The sequence below is a fragment of the Dipodomys merriami genome, unplaced genomic scaffold (assembly GCF_024711535.1).
Source record: "Dipodomys merriami isolate MVZ:Mamm:240054 unplaced genomic scaffold, mDipMer1.0.p SCAF_9, whole genome shotgun sequence".
Classification (NCBI taxonomy): Eukaryota; Metazoa; Chordata; class Mammalia; order Rodentia; family Heteromyidae; genus Dipodomys; species Dipodomys merriami.
The window spans coordinates 13,362,507-13,378,629 of record NW_027206512.1 but is presented as its reverse complement, the minus strand read 5'-3'; the positions used below and the strand labels follow the sequence as shown (position 1 = coordinate 13,378,629).

Sequence of the window (16,123 nt, the reverse complement as noted above, 5' to 3'; positions counted from 1 at the left end):
TTTTGCAGGCCTCTATGCATTCTCTGTCCAGCTCACCAAACTCCATGGTTTGGAGGTTTAAGAAGACTTCATTGCCTAGGCAATGACTGCAGTAGGGTCAGCCATGCAGTTGGGAAGTGGACAGTAAGGGTCTGATTGATACCCACAGATCCCTCCTAGCTGCTCTTCTCTGCGGTGGCACAGGGCCCTTTTTTGGGAGTCTTTATGTTTATTGGCATAAATTAGTTGTACAAAGGGGAATTTCATTTATTTATTTTTGTCATTTGTGGGGCTTGAACTCTGGGCCTGAGCACTGTCCCTGAGCTCTTCAGCTCTAAGCAAGCACTCTACCACTTGAGCCACAGTGCCACTTCCAGGAATTTCATTTATACATGACAATTGTGTCCACATTTTTGCATGTATATACAATGTATCTGGGTCAACTTTACCCTGGCCTTCTCTTCTCTTTCTTAAACAATTTCAGCCGGTTTTGTTGTTCTGTTTCATACATATAAACAACTTTTTAAAAAATCATATGCATTCTCATCCACCCTCTTCATTTGCCCCCTATTAGCCCATTATGTTAATGGCACTAAGGAGTTTCCATCATGATATTTTAGATGTGGAGTTGGAGGGTCTTATGGCCTGCTATCATACAACTCTACTATCAGACAAGTCTGAATATTTATGGCCAGCTCTGAAACAGAAAGGCAGTTGGAATATATTTTTAGTTTCTGTGATCTGCCAAGGAGAAGACACATTCTAGTTTCTAAGACCTGCTGTGGAGGAAAAAAAAAAGAGGCACAGGTGAAAAGAGGGCAGGAGAAAAAGAGAGGAGAGGGGGAAGGGAGAAAGAGAAGGGGGGGTGAGGGAGAAGTCTGTTTACTTAGAAAAAAAGGGCTAGAGGAAGAATGAGCCCATAGTGTGGTTGAAATCTGGAAAATGTGTATTCATATAAATTGGTTCAGGGACAGTTTTCATATTTTTAAGGCCATCAAGAAAATCTTATGTCTATCATAGCAAGCATGGTTATCATTTAATAGTTCTTAGTTCCCAGTTGTTTCCATGACCTAGTTCACAGATGTACCTTTGCTTTCAAACCACATTAGATTTGTTTCAGACCTGAATTTTTGTCAATATTATGTAATAATAATGCCAGATTCTGATGTGTCATTCATAAGATTATAGTTAGTAAATGTTTTCTCTGCAGACAAAAACAATAGCAAATGATAGATGATAGTAGTTAATGAGCATATATAATGTACTAGACTCCCTTCAAGCACTTTGCATATGCTGATTTATTCTCACAGCCTTTTTGCAACCCAGCTGCCCAGTGAATGAGGATGTAGGCCTTGGCATATGGCAAGTAAGTGAGCTATGCCTTGAGCCCAGGCATTGTGGCTTTTAAGGCCAGTGTTCTTACCCAGAATGCTTATGAGAGAATTCTTTTTCCAAAAACAATTAGTGGAGAGTGCAACACTTTTCATCTCCTCAAGAAACTTTCCTACAGCGATTGCATCAGTATTTCAAATATTGTGATTTATACATTTTTGGCCTCTTTTTCAATCTGATAACCAAGTAGAATACTTTGCCAAGGATATTTGGATTAAAAATACTAATTACCTAAGAATACATGAATTGCTGGGAGGGGGGTAAAAACCCCTGTAATCCTCCTACCAGTACATCAATATTGCAGTACTTTGGTGTCGATTCTTTGAGATTTTTCCCCTGTGCATTATGCATGTATGTGTTTATTGTAAAAATATGATCATATTGTTGCTATTTTGATTTCATCCTGTGGCATTATCAAGAAGAATGACCCATTTTCATGTCCTTAAATGTACTTCAGGAAATTGTGTGTGTGTGTGTGAGCGAGTGAGCATGCATGCAAAAGTACAAGTCTTGGAGGCTGAACTTACGGCCTGAACTTTTTTGTTCTACTACTTGAACCACAGCTTCACTTCTGGCATTTTGCTGGTTAATTTGAGATAAGAGACTCACAGACTTACCTGCTTGGGCTGGCTTTGAACTGCAGTCCTGTGAAGAGTTAAGATTACAGGCATGAGCATTGGCAGCAGGCTTTGGGAAGATTTTTAATGGCTGAATGCTACAACTGTAGTCACAGTTTATTTGTCTGACCAGGCTAGTTACTTTATTTGTAAGTATTCATGATGGAAAACATCTCTCCATTAAACAGCTTTCTTTGTATCTTAACTTTTTGTTTTTGAATCCACAGGTATTTCCTTAGGATCAACTCTGAAGAAGGATATTGCTTATTTAAGTTTCGTGCCTAGGCTTGGTCAAGGCCTACTATACAATACCCCAGAAGAACACATGCTGTTGAAATACAGACTGTCTCAAAGGGTTTCGTGTAGTTGACCAATTGTCTCCAACCAGTCCCTGGGTAGATTTGTGGAATATTCATTGGCTAGGCAGATTTAGCTCTGCCTCTAGGGAAGTTCTTCTCCATCAGATGTTTGGTAGTGTGTAGAGACATTTTAGGTGGTCACAGGAGAGCTGCTGCTGGCAGCTATTAGGTAGACTAGGAACACTGTTGAGTACCTCAGGACAGCCTCACAACAGGGCCATCTGCCCCAAATGACACTAGGACAAAGCTAGAGAAACCCCTGAAGTACCTGCATTTAGCCTGACTGCGACTCTTGAATTTTATAATGCCATCTCCTTTCTCTTTGAGACCTTGCACAGTCCTTGTCCACTTCTGCCAGAAGCTGATAGATGACCTTTCTCTAGACTCCTGTTATCTGTCAGATGGCCACTGCAACTCTGTTTACTCTTGACAGCTGACTCTGGGTCCTCATTCTTTTTTTTTGGGGGGGGGGTCAGTCATGGGACTTGAACTCTGGTCCTGGATACTGTCCCTTAGCTCTTCAGTTCAAGGCAAGTGTTGTACCACTTGAGCCACAGCACCACTTCAGGTTTTCTGGTGGTTTATTGGAGATAAGAATCTCACAGACTTTCCTGCCTGGGCTGGCTTTGAACCTTTATCCTCAGAGCTAGGATTATAGGCATGAGCCACTGGTGCCCAGCTGTGTCCTCATTCTTGACTGAACCAAACTGTGGGTCAGCCTGAGCTCTTGCTGACTCATGATGCTTGTACCTCTAGGGCAGTAAATTACTTTTGTTAACTTTTGAAATAAGTTGTAACAAGAAGACATTGGGTACTACCATGATTGGGTACTACAGTGAATATGTAAACACTTAAGATGATAATTTTTCCTTTTTCCTTTCCTTTTCTATACTGGGCATTGATCCTGGGATCTTACACAAGCAAAACATGTGGTTTACTATAGTGTATGTCCTCCCTGAGATGATTACCTTTAAGGACGCTGCTTAATTATGTGTTTAAAATAACTCATTTGCAGCTCACATCGGTCTTGGGGAGGTTGGATTAGAATAAATTTATATAATCAAAATAATTAGGGATGGCATTTGGGCATAAAGATTTAGACGTAAAATCAAGGTCTTCCCAATGCGATAATTGTAGCATGGGAAAGGAAATCAAGGTTTTTGAACTACAAACCAGATGGTTCTCTGGATCTTAGTAGCAGTGGTCCCCTTTCTCTATATTGTACCCTGAGTTTCGTGCTTCATCCTTGGAAGATGCTATGTGTTTGAATGTTTTCTCAAGTTCCTGTGTGTGGAGCTTAATCCCTAGTGCAACAGTGCTGAGAGGTGAGGCCTGATTAGAAAGCAGGTAGGTCATGAGGCAGAGCCTTGGCGAGTACATTAATGTCATCAGTAATGGGGGAGGAAAGTTACAAGAGCAATCTTTTGATAAAATTGAGCCTGCCGGTTCTCGCTGGCTTGTGCTCTTGCTTCTACTGTGGGATGACATAGCAACCCCATTCAGTGCCATGGGGGATACCTGGCTGCCCAGTGCAAAAACACATCAAAACTATAAAAACACATCTCCTTACTAGGTATTACATTACAAATGTAGAAAATGGATTATGTGTTAGTCCTCTGTATGCTCAAATTTGCACTATGTATTCTCAGAAAATTTGGAGGAGAGCTGCTTACAACAAAAGAAGGAGCTGAGCTATATGATTTTTGATGGGCGAGGAGAGTTTTTCTGGGAGGGGTACTGTCTGTGTAATAAAAGTCAGCCAGATAGAATATGTTCCTGAGAACGCAGGTTTCATTTACCATGAAATTTGGGATGATGTGAAGAGAGCAAGTTTCCTATTTAAAAACCTCTGATTGTCTACAATGACATTCTCTGAAGTTCAAAGCCAAGCATGAGGTAACACCTATCCAGGGACTGATTTCTGAAACTTCTGTGCTTCTCTCTGGAAGTTAGGCTTGAGAATCCTGTCAGATTCATTCATAAAGGAGGACTAGAGATACTACTAGGATTCAACTGAACATGACAGGATTATCATCAGTGGCTAGCTTTAAGCCCTTTTTTTTACTTCTGACTAGCTCTGACTCAGCCTGGTTTCCTAATCCATTCATTAATCCATAAGCACTTGTCTCTGAAGCTAAATAGAACTGTGCAGCTGTCACAGTTTTGATTCTACACCCATCTTTAGTTAGTTTCGAAGTGTATGTTCTGATGAGAACTATTTGAGTCTGCAGATTTTGTTAAAGAGTAGAGAGAGGGAAATTAAGTGGGATAAGTTCAATTTCGGTGTTTTGTGAAAAACTTTGAAATCCAGAAAAAAGTATATGGATTTAATGTTATTTGTTATTTTTAGATCCTTTAAGTAAAGGAATGACATGATGGAAGGAATGTTTGAAATCAAGTATGTAAACTATGAGGCTGAGGAATAGGGTGTGATTTAATGGAAATGTTGCTTGTGTGGTGTGCATGAGGCCCCAGGCTTATTAAAGAGAATCTGGAAAGAGAGGCAGGAGAATCACAAGTTAGAGGTTAGCCCAGGCAAAGTTATAGCTCAAGTGGTAGATTGCCTGCCTAGGAGTCTAAATCCCTGAGTTCAGTTCCCAGTACTGAAAAAAAATAATGAATGATACGCTTAAGATTCAATGTATGTAAGAAACAGAAAGCAAGGAGTGTCGCTAGTATTTTATATACGAATGAAGTCAGCTAATATTTCTGCTCTAAAAATGGCAATGAATAAATTAAATATGTTACTAGATTAAATTGAATGAAAATCTTTTGTAAAAATAAATGACCTGGGAACTAGTATCTCACTTCTGTAATCCTAATTACTCAATAGACTGAGATCACAGTTCAACGCCAGCTGGGTAGGAAAAACTGTGAGACTCTTATCTCTAATTAATTACCAAAAAGCCAGAAGTAGACCTATAGCTTAAGTGGTAAAGGGCTAGTCCTGAGCAAAAAAGCCCAAGGACAGCACTTAGGCCCTGAGTTCAAGCCCCAGGATTGAAAAAAAATAAATATCATAAAAATCCTAGAGAAAAATTGGTAATTTAGAAATCACCCCATAAAGATATGTTCAGATTTTTGCATTTCATCTTTTGACTTTTTTTTAAAAAGACAAGTTCTTACTCTATTGCCCAGACTGGATTGAAACTCCTGAGCTTAAGCAATCCCCTTGCTTTATCCTCCCCAAGGAGCTGGGACTACAGATGTGTAGTACCACATCTGGCTTTAGAAATCATGTGATGGGGGCTGGGAAGGTGGTACAGTGGTAGAGTGCTTGCCTTGCATGCATGAGGCCCTAGGTTCGATTCCCCAGCACCACATAAGCAAAAAGAAAAAAGCCGGAAGTGGCGCTGTGGCTCAAGTGGTAGAGCGCTAGCCTTGAGCTGAAGAGCTGAGGGACAGCGCCCAGGCCCAGAGTTCAGGCCCCACGACCAGACCCCCCCCCCAAAAAAAGAAATCATGTGATGATGTTGAGGGTCTTGCCACATATTAGGATCATTCTGGATGTTTTGTACACCGGGGTTATTTGTAGGGTATACTGGGAATTAAATCATAGGCTCCTGGTTTGGGGTGGGGTTGGGGGGCAGGTAGCTGGTGATGAGTGCTGTTGGGCACCTCAGGCCTTACACCAGAGGGTTGATGGAGAGCAACTTCAGCAGAGCAGGAGTTGGCTTTCTGCACCTATGGAGATGCTGTGACCTTGGGAACAAGGAAAGACCAGGCAGCTCCTAAAGAAAGCAGTGTCCTTGCTATGATCTGAGCTAACCCTTGGCGACCAGACCTGGGCAACCTCACACCCTCATTGGCATCTCCATGCTCTCCAGTTTCAGTTCCCTATTATCTTTTGTCATTGCTTCTCCTTTACAGGTTGTACCATCTATGTCACCTTTTTTTTTTTAATTTAAAATTTTATTTTATTTTATTTGAGAACATACTGTACAGAGGGGTTACAATTACATGGGCAGGATAATGCATACATTTCTTACTAAGCATTGCAGCCTCCTCCTTTGTTTACCCTTCACCTCCCTTCCCAGCCACCCCCCCCACCCAATCATAACCCCCCCCCCCACCGACATTGTAAAGCTGGTTTTGACATGACATTTTGTACTTCTCATTGTTGCAACAGGTCCACCTGAATCCTTAAACGACTTGTTTGTCCCCATCTCCTCCACATGTTATACTGACATCAAATATAGTGAAAGCGGGGGTTATACTGTGGGGGAGGGACATACAAAGCAACAAAGAAATAATCTTATAAATGCGTTAGAAACACATGCATGAAAGAAACGAAAACATTAAAATACATATTTAAGGGTTCATTTTCCTAATATCACATTATCTGACCTTTTCCGCTTGACTCATACCTATACTAGATATTGCAAATAAGGGAAACTATGGGACCTATGTTTCTTTGGGCCTGGCTTACTTCACTTAATATAATTTTTTCCAAACCTTTCCATTTCCTAACAAATGGGGAAATGTCATTCTTTCTGATGGAGGCATAGAATTCCATTGTGTGTATATACCACATTTTCTTGATCCATTCATCTACTGAGGGGCATCTGGGTTGGTTCCATATCTTAGCTATGGTAAATAATGCTGCAGTAAACATAGTTGTGCTGGTAGCTTTAGTGTGGTCTTGTTTGTAAACATTTGGGTAAATGTCCAAAAGTGGGATTGCTGGATCATAGGGGAGATCTATGTGAAGTCTTTTGAGGAACCTCCATACTGCTTTCCAAAGTGGTTGAACAAGTTTACATTCCCACCAACAATGAAGTAAGGTTCCTTTCTGTCCACATCCCCTCCAGCATCTGTTGTTGTTAGAGTTCTTGATTTTTGCTGTTCTAACTGGAGTGAGGTGATATCTCAATGTTGTATATCATGTGTTATTATCTACCACACTAATGGGCCGAGCCCCACCCTGAGGGCTTTGGCACCGGGCTGTTCTTCCCCTTCACATCCTCCCTGGTGCATGAGCCACTGCCTGACTCCCTTCCCTCATCATTCTCCCCTCCAACCCTCCCCCCCCCCCCCGCCCTGCTCACATTTAGCAAAAGTTACTTTCTGTCTTCAGCTACCATAATTTACATGTTTAGTTTAGCTCTCAATGAATGCCTACTGTTTGTGTTGTTATACAGAGGGATGCAGGGGACTCTTGAAGACTAGTGAGGAAAAATTCCTATGTTTGAAAAGTCAGCACTGAAACCAGACCCCCCCCAAAAAAAAAAACCAAACTTAAAATCACAATAAATACTAATTCTCAAAACATTTTCTTTGTAGATGGAAAAACTGGTGGATCCGTGGAATTGTGACTCTAACTATGATTTCCTTGTTCTTCCTGATCATCTCCATGGGATCTTTTATGCTGATGCTTCTTGTAAGTGGTGGGCATTTCCTTCCGTGTTTTTTGCTTTGTTTTCAAACATTTAGCTAGGACTAAGGTAATCTGAGCATGTAATTAAGAAGAAAAAGAAGAGAACCCAAGACTCAGTATGAGCTAGTTTAGTTCCTTAAGCATCTTCTAGTTCATGAAATTATTGAGGCTCATACCTTCCCATTTCCAATGTGTACATTTGGCAGAGACCAAGTATTGGTGATAGACTAATAGAGCCACGGCCAGACCAGCATGTGCATGCTAGACATGGCAGAAATGCATACACAGCTCTGAGGTATGACTAGATCTCTGAGTTGAAGGAACTCAGTGAAATGACTATGCCAGCCAAGCAGCCAGATGCCAGAACAGTGTGGCAGATAGGAAGGATAAGTCCTATGACAAACATGTTGGGAAGGAAGATTGAGGGAGTCATTAAGGGCTTCCAAAACAGAAGCCTGTGCTGGTAGACACAGAAGGCTAGAATTACAAGTGTAAACCACAGCATCCTGCCTGTTCTTATTGGTAGTATTTTTTTAATCCCATTTCAGTTAATTTGGCCTCTTGTTATATACTCATTTTATTGCTGTCTGGCTGTTCTTGACCACTTAAAAATGTATTTACTCATCTGGCCTCTCCTCTTCCACCCACTCAATCTTGTTTATAGCTAATAAGCTTATAGGTAACATGATATGGTTTTCCTTTTATTATTATTAATTATTATTATTAAAAATAAGTTTTGTAGTGAAATTTGACACAATAAAAAAATTCTGTCAACTCACGAAACCACATGAAGTGGCTCTCAGAAAGACCACCGCCTCTGCTACTTTTCTTATCCTCTTAGTAATTTTATACTTCTTTGAAGTATTGTAATGAAAAGTTCACGTGCATGTGCGCACACACTTTTCTGGTCTTTTAATTGATGACATCTTCAAGCACTTTTTCTCACAAAGGGAAAAAAATGGATAGGGGGAGGACAGAAAGCAAGCCAGGGCAAAGGATACCAGAGTGAAAGCCTTATAGTAGGCAGGCACGGACATGTGTCCAGCATGCCTGCAGGGCAGAGCCCCCAGCTCCCAGTGTCAGTCTTTCCATCCTGCTGGAGGGAGGTGACCCTATGGGTCTGGAAGCTTGGGCATTGGGGAAGCAAGTGTGCTCAGAATACTTGTCAGTGCTGTGTGAGGAGGCGGGCATGGAGAAGCAGGGCCCCAGCACCATCAGGGACTCAGTCTTGGGTTATGCAGGGATCATAGGTGCTTGGAGGGGGAACATCATGAGCAAAGGCCCAGCTGGCTGGATACTTCAGAAATAAGTGTTTTTCCTTGAGCACAGAGCCTTTGAGGCTGGAAAAAAAAATAGAGGTTTGTTTCTGAAGGCATTAAGTTTGGGTCTATTTAGAAAGGAGTGAGGACCTGATCATTTGCTTTGGTCTCCATTAGAAGAGAATCTTGTGGTATAGTTCAGAGGGAAAAGCTTACTAAGTCAGCCACAGTCTAATGGAGACTAGAGCAGGGCAGGGGGGGCGGGAAGGAGGGGAGGTTGATATCTGTACACTGTATGCAGCCCCACCTACACCCTATATGCAGGACCTGTGAGCAGGGTGGGCAGTGCTGCAGACATCCACATGGCAAGGTATAGAACCGACACAAACGGGCAGCTACCTTGTCCACCTAATATAACAATTAAGTCATGCTTACTGTTCTTTTTTCTTATTAGTTACACAGAGGAGGACTTCATTGTTACATCTCCACGTATAAACCACTAGTCTTTATAATCTGTTTTCCTCATGAAATGTAACCTCCTGCATTTAACACACACTTAAATTGTTGCTAAAATCAGCAACAGTCTATTGCAGTGCTGTAAGGTTTGAGTTGATAAAAAAGTGGTCCTATGGAAGCTCACAAAGGAGCTAAATACTTCTGTTCCCAGGTGCCTGGGGAGCTTTTCTTCCCTCTAGTACAAGAAAAACCTTGATCTAGGACACTGCCCAAGCCCAGTCTCTTTGGCATATTGATTTTGGCTGTTGGTGAGCTCCCCTGGGAACAGGTTGTGTTTTTCTAAACTCTATTATTGAGTGCAGTAATGAGGGCAAGAGTCTGTGAATAAAGAAGCTTAAAGAAAATTTAAGACATTTTGAAGTTACTTTTGTATGCTTCGATTACGATTTTTGAAAAGAGAATAATAAACCTGTCTAAAGTATGTGCAATCTCTTTATTTTTATTTTTCGTACTATGAAAGGAAATAGTTTCTTTTTTCTTTACAAGTTATTTGTTTCAATAGGTTAGCTTTGAGAAGAAAATAAAAATGTTAAAGATCTAACTAAAGTAGATTTGAATTGTTATTACACAAACCTTCATATACAAACACATGTACAAATGCCATATAAAATATAGCATTTAGGGGCTGGGAAGGTGGCTCAGTGGTAGAGCGCTTGCCTGGCATGCATGAGGCCCTGGGTTTGATTCCTCATCACCACATAAGCAAAAAGAAAAAAGCCGGAAGTGGCGCTGTGGCTTAAGTGGTAGAGTGCTAGCCTTGAGCTGAAGAGCTGAGGGACAGCGCCCAGGCCCAGAGTTCAGGCCCCACGACCGGACCCTCCCCAAAAAATATATAGCATTTATATATCACTTAAAATGATACTTATGTATTCCCTTAGGAAGATGAACAATACACAGAGGGTACTTAACATTGTTTTGTTTTCAGTTCTTATTTATGTTCATATTACAAATCAGGTCATTTATATTTTGAGACATACATCTTATACCTAGCTTGCATTTGCTTCTTAATGTCAGCACTCAGCAATGACTAACACAAGGTAGTTCTACTGAGAACTCATTTCTAGGAAATGGCACCTCCTGTTATATGGGGCTCACTCTTACTCCTTAAAATTCTCATTCTTCTACTTGTGATTCTGTGACTATTGTATTCACGGCAGGGGTGGGAGGAGTTAAGCTTTCTAAATGGCACAGTTACCAAGGCATATTTTCATTTAAGATGTGGACATAGAGCGTGTCTGCTATAATATCTATGCTCTCTATAACTGTTAAATCAACATTCTATAATTTATTTTCAAACCGTGTGCTTAAGAGTTTAAAAATATGTTAAAATTGTTCTCAAAAGTTGAAAAACTTAAGGGACTGGGGTATGGCTCAAGTAGTAGAATTTGCCTTGTGCAAGGCCCTTAGATCAAATCCCTGTACTGCCAAATAAAACATCTTAAAAGTTTTAAAAATTATCTCTCACTTTGTCCTTAACTACTAAAACCCAACTACCACTGCCATTTGATCTGTTTCCTTCATCCTTTTTTCTTTAATATGTACTTTTAAAACCATGTTTGTAATAATACCATGATGAAAATTTTGTGTCCCGCATCTTAAGCTGAATGTTCTGCCAAAAGCATAGTGGTGTCCCACCTTCTTTTAACCACAGGCTTTAATAGAGTCATTTACTCAGTGGAATGGCATGCACCGTAAGTTAGTTAAGTCAGTATGCTGCTTGCAAACATTCACGGTCCATTTTTTTAACCATAAGTAACAATATCCTAAACATATTAGAAAAGAAATAGGTTATACTTTCACATATAAGATAATTTTCCTTTAAATAGACTCCTAGTGGAAAACAGGTACTTTTTTTTGGTTCTGACTCATAGTTGCTCTAGTTCGTATTCAATGCATTGGAATCTGAACTTGAGTTCTGTCTCCCAGGCATCCTGAGCATTTATGTGCACTGTCCCAAGCCTTCTTGGTATAAAGTCTGTGTTCCCTTCCCATCCTTATCCCCAGCACTACAGCTTGATGTGAACCTGAAAGCTCATGTTTAGTTTAAGGCTTAGTCCTCAGCTTAATTGTCCAGTGGATGAAAGGTATGCGATTAAGAAGGAACTGACTTAACCAGTGGACTGCACCCTGATGGATTTGTAGTTTGATGGCATTCTTGATTGGGAAGTGATAGAAGCTTTTGGAGGTGGGGCCTAGTTAGAGGAAGTAGGTCATGGAGATGAGTCTTTGGAGCTCTTAGCTTTGAGACCCTTCTGTCTCAGAGTCTGAGGTAAACAGCTCAGCTCTACCACACCCTCTGCACCATGATGTAATGCCTTAGCACACGGCTATGGAGGTGGATGCACTACCACACTAACCCAGAAACCATGGGCCAAAACAAATATTTTTTCCTTTTATGTGTTTAAGTGAAGTATCTTGTTACAGCGTACCAAATTCAGTTAGTTCCACCCCTTTGGTATCTCATGAACCTTGTCCTCCAGCCAATGTGCATCCATCCTCAGTGGGACTGTTTTGTTTTTTTTTTCTGGCCTACATCAGTCTACTGTTGGACCTACAGTTAACTCAACTTGCCATGTCGGTTGTCCTAGATATTCATGTCTATGCATGTCATTCCACTCGTTTGTGCAGCCCTTCATGCTGTGCCCTAGCTCTCTGTCCTCACTGCCTCTCTTGTGTTCCAGAAACTCCAGATTATGTGTAGCTCTTTTCATATTCCCTCACCCTCTGCAGATCTGACACTGCCTCTTCCCTCCATGGGTCTAGCTACTGCCCACTCTGCCCTCTGTATATGTCCATTTGGCTTCTTCCTCATCTCTAGTTGTGAGTCCCTTCTACAAAAAATGGGTACTATTAGCTCTATGAATTCACAGTAACTGTTAAAGTTGGCTCTTAAGTAAGGACTGTTGTTTTTAGGGCTCTCATTACGCTAATTAGAGTCAAATGAGTTCTACCAATGTACAGTGATGACATGGAATATCAGTTTCTTTTTTTGGGGGGGGGGTCCGGTCATGGGGCCTGAACTCTGGGCCTGGGCACTGTCCCTCAGCTCTTCAGCTCCAGGCTAGCACTCTACCACTTGAGTCACAGTGCCACTTCCAGCTTTTTTCTGTTTGCTTATGTGGTGCTGAGGAATCGAACCCAGGGCCTCAGGCATGCAAGGCAAGCGCTCTACCACTGAGCCACCTTCCCAGCCCCTGGAATATCAGTTTCTACGTAATCACCTAGCCCAGGATAATATGCATATATATATACATATATATATATATATTTGTATTTTTTTTTGGTTGGTCATGAGGCTTGAATTCTGGGCATGGGTGCTGTCCCTCAGCTCTTCAGCTCAAGATTAGCGCTGTACCACTTGAGTCACAATGCTATTTCTGGTTTTTCTGGTAGTTAATTAAAGTCTCCTCGACTTTACTGCCACGCCTGGCTTTGAACTGAGATCCTCAGATCTCAGCCTCCTAAATAGGTAGGATTATAGGCATGAGCCACCAGTGCCTGGCTCAATATGCATATATTTTAAGGACATAATTCTAATATTTTGAATTTCATATGTTTGGTTTTCTAAACATTTCCATATTATCCTTGCAAGCTATCGTTGATTGTATAAGTATACATGTGCTATTAAAAACCTGTTTCCCTCCTCTCAGCAAAATACCATGTATGCTGCTAATGGCTACTCTAAATAAAATGTGTTCCATAGAAATTTCATCACTCTATTTGAGAACTTAAAAGCTCTTTGGTTATATAGGTGGAATGACCTTGCCATACTTAGCATTGAGCATTCTCCCCATTCCGGGATTATTTTTTTTGGAAAAAAACCCAGTGTTTAATATTATATGCAAAGGTTATTTGAAGAAGAGCATTTAAATTTGTACTCTTTTGTACTTTATATTAACAACACAATGCTAAATGTACTCTTTATTGTACTTTAGTATAATAGTGCTTTATCATGTGGCCACTTAAGTATATGATTGAGCATGTCATAAATGTAATGGGGGAAAATGTAGCCTAAACTCCTGAATTGAAGGCTTGAAATGTTCAGTTGTGGCAATCTTAGAAAAATATCCCAGAATGTGTTCTCAAATATGAATTTAATAAGCTTTCTCTGTAAAGGGACAGATAGCAATATTTTAGACATGAGGACTTGCAAATAATTCTGTCACATAATCCTTAAAAAGTTAAAAAAATCTATTCTTTACTCAAAGGCCTGTGTAGAGGGTAGAAATGGAAAGGTTCTGTTGTGATCACAGAGATTCTACCCTTTAATTCATGATAATAAGTATACATGATGCTGTTTGCTCCTTGAGCCTTGGATTGACTTAAGGCAAGCTTCAAAATCACTCTGACCCAGATTAGAAAATGCAGTAGTTTGAAGGACTACTAGGTAGAATGTCAAGCCACTTATTGCACATGAACATAGACACTGTGCAAACAGAACTGTATAAACGTTGTTGGTTGTCTGAGAGTCTGAACATAGAGGAGATTGCTTGTGATTTGTCCTGGTGGCATTGCTTTGATTGTCCAGAATTGCCTAGTTCTGGAGATGGCACAGCAGGGAGAATGAAAGATTAGCCCCAATTCCTGAGTGACTAGTGAGGAGATGTTTTAACTATTTGTTCAACACAATCTTTATCTTTTGTAAGTATGCCAAAACACATGGAGAGCTATATATATATATATATATATATATATATAATATACATATACATACATATATGTTTGTATATATGGATATGCTTATGTACATACATTGTACAGGTACATATGTACATATATATGTAAACACACAAACTTTCACGTGTGATCATTTTGGTTACTCAGACAAAAGTGGAAAAATAAGATCTGAATGCAATGGCACCTGCCTGACATCTCAGCACTTTGGAAACAGAGGCATGAGTATCATGAATTTGAGGCCAGCTTGGCCTACATACCTGTCTCAGAAACAAACAATACCAGCAAAGACAAAAACAAAACAGGAAAGAAAATAGAAATTGGACACGAACGAATCTTGAAAGGTACTAATGGAAATGACACTTTGATAATGAAATTAGCCTATCAACTGGGCAACCAGACTTCATCCCTAATTTCTAAATTCGATCACCTCCTTATTTGTGAAAGATCTGTCAAACCTTTATGAATAAAACATCATTGTCTTTACTTTGTATAGGGTATCATGTAGTTTTAGAGCTATTGAATATTTTATTTTTGCTACTCCTGTTTAGAAGAATTAAAGATGAGTGGACTAAGATTTTCTAAGCTACATGTGACAAGAAGTTGTTTTTAAATGATTAAGCACAAATGTAAACAATGAGAAACATGTTCATGTCTCTGTTGGTTCCAGGTTCTGGGCATACAAGTGAAATGCTTCCATGAAATTATCACTATAGGCTACAGAGTCTATCATTCTTATGATCTTCCGTGGTTTCGAACACTGAGCTGGTGAGTAAACACGAAACTGTTGCAGAGATGCAAATTGATGCATTTCTAATGTTTGTAAAAGAAGCATCCAGGTCAGCCTATACTCACTCAGTTTATGTTATTGGTTTGGTTTGGTTAAAAAAAAAAAGAATGTGATCTTTACTACTCTCACTCCATCACAACCCTTTCCCTATCTTCTATCTTGGTCCTTGTAGGGATACCTAATGTATGATGAATGTGTGTTTTAAAAGAACAAGAATTCATCAGGCATTTTTTTTTTTGGTCATGGGGCTTGAACTCTGGACCTAGGCACTGGCCCTGAGCTCTTCAGCTCAAGGCTAGCACTCTACCACTTGAGTGATAGCACCACTTACTGTATCAGGCATTTTTATGGTCTTTTATCAGTTTAGTTACAATTTTAATTTCCCATCAATTGATATAAAATATTTTTCTATGCAAGTGCACATTAACTTATAAAAATCACCAAATAATCTTTAATATTTAAAATTTTATAGTGTATGCACGTGGGCCAGGGGAAGGGAGCTGCTACCGAGGCTGGAACTCAGCCTGTGCACTGACCCTTAGCTTTCTCACTCCAGACTGGCACTATCCCACTTGAACCATAGTTCCACTGCTGGGGATATGAGTTTCATAGAGATCCCTGCCAGGGCTGGTTTTGACCATGATGAGCAGATGAATAATTAAGATAATATGTGTGAGCCTATTCATAGCTATCAAGACATTGACCAGGAAATGTAATAATACAGTAACTCATAGTAACCTAAACTAAGATTTCGTTTTAGCTTATTTTACAATGAGAGTTTCATTGTAACCTTTCATACAAGCATACAAATGTATTGAGGTCAAACTCACTCCTTCCATCATTCTCCCTTCTGACATAATTGTTTTCTTTGTATTAGCCAAGAAACCACCTTTGAGGTTTAGAATAGTCAAAAGAATAATGCCTTGATTTTGATTATACCTGACTTTTTTTTCTCCTAGCAGGCTTCCATGAGTGGCAAATGTCAAGTAGATAAACTAGTTGGAGAAAATTAAGTGGTAAACCATGCAGGATTGATTCTAAGTGTAGAAAAAAGAAAGTCGAAATCAAGACGGGCTCCTCCAAGCCTGGCATCATGATGCACATCCTATATTTCTGCACTGGGGACTCAAAAACAATGTTTGGTAGAAAAAAATATTCTG

At 40.1% G+C, this 16,123-nt stretch overlaps 1 protein-coding gene across 1 annotated transcript in view; it reads left to right on the top strand.

Annotated features, from left to right (window-relative positions):
- Cds1 (CDP-diacylglycerol synthase 1) overlaps positions 1-16,123 on the top strand; it is a 73,948-nt gene that overhangs the window by 23,423 nt on the left and 34,402 nt on the right. Inside the window, exons 3-4 of the mRNA XM_070013063.1 lie at positions 7,631-7,727; positions 14,844-14,941. Coding sequence (XP_069869164.1) covers positions 7,631-7,727; positions 14,844-14,941 — 195 coding nt within the window. The remainder of the gene's footprint in view (positions 1-7,630; positions 7,728-14,843; positions 14,942-16,123) is intronic.